Source organism: Orycteropus afer, unplaced genomic scaffold (assembly GCF_000298275.1).
Source record: "Orycteropus afer afer isolate SDZICR_OR568_19922 unplaced genomic scaffold, OryAfe1.0 scaffold00224, whole genome shotgun sequence".
Classification (NCBI taxonomy): domain Eukaryota; kingdom Metazoa; phylum Chordata; class Mammalia; order Tubulidentata; family Orycteropodidae; genus Orycteropus; species Orycteropus afer.
Genome location: NW_006921811.1, coordinates 3613683 through 3614812, shown reverse-complemented (window position 1 = coordinate 3614812; position 1130 = coordinate 3613683). Strand labels below are relative to the sequence as shown.

Below are 1130 nucleotides of genomic sequence, written 5' to 3'. Positions count from 1 at the left end.
TAACATCATGAGGCCTGTACACGGTGCTGGGCCCGTGTGTGTCATGGAGGCCCAGAGATTGGGTAGCTCAGCTCCTGGCTGCCTGTGGAAATTATGACTCATGGAGGTCCTCGTGGCTGGCACTGACTGACAAGAGAGGAAAACTTGAGTGGTGAGAACACGGAAGGAGTTCCCACCCAGACTTGTTAGATCAAGAAGGGCTTCCTGGAAGAGGTGGTGTCTAGGACAGGAAGAAAGTGGGATTCAGTGGAGGAACAAGAGTGGGGGAGCTTCTGACAGAGGACACAGCAGGAGCGAAGTCTGAGGGCTCGGCAGAGGAAGGCACATTTGAGGACTGAGGCAAGAGGGAAGGGTGTGAGGAGGGACAGGGCACAGTGGATGGGGCCAGACCACTGTGGGAAGGCGGACTTTCTCCTGAAGGCAGTGGGGAGCCATGGGTGAGTTAGAAGCAGGATAGTGACAAGGTCAAATAATGCTTTATCAAGATCATTCATGAAACCATGGGGGGTAGATTGGAGGAGCCCTCTGCTGGAGGAGACGTGGTTGAGAGCCACTGCAGCCATTCGGCTGAGGTTGCTGATGCCCGGACCCAGGTGAGGGCTGTGGGGATGGAGAGAATGGGTTTGGAAGCATTCATTCAGGACTGATGAGGTGGGTTGGTGAGGGAGCGGGGAGGGTCACAGCAGGCCTAATAGAGGTGAGGGGTTCTGTGGAGACGGGAAAGCTCTGAGATGCTGAGACCCCTTATCATCTTGCCACCGTGACAGGTGGGACTCGGTCTCACCTGGTCAAGGTCAGCTCACCTGGTGGTGGGTTTGTGTGGGGTCTCCTGGGTGCTGGGAGTGGTGGTGGTGGTGGGAGAAGTGGCTGTAACCAGACTTCTCCTCTTCTCTTACAGCTTTGGATACCCCCTGCCTTTGGCTGCCGCCCAGAGTATGACAATGGATTGGAGGAGATCGTCTTTGGCTTTGAGCCTTGGATAATTGTGGTCAACCTGGCCATGCCCTTCTCTATTTTCTACCGAATGCACGCAGCTGCCTCCCTCTTTGAGGTCTATTGTAAGATCTAGACGCGTCCACATGAAAGACTGAGGAGCACTAACAAGAGAGCTCACTGGAGCCGCCTGGGAG

General features: G+C 55.2%; 1 protein-coding gene across 1 annotated transcript in view; it reads left to right on the top strand.

Annotated features, from left to right (window-relative positions):
- Positions 1 to 1069, top strand: part of OTOP1 (otopetrin 1) — a 46394-nt gene extending 45325 nt beyond the window's left edge. Inside the window, exon 7 of the mRNA XM_007948790.1 lies at positions 899 to 1069. Within this exon, the coding sequence (XP_007946981.1) occupies positions 899 to 1069 (171 nt within the window). The remainder of the gene's footprint in view (positions 1 to 898) is intronic.
- Positions 1070 to 1130: the final 61 nt, after the last annotated feature.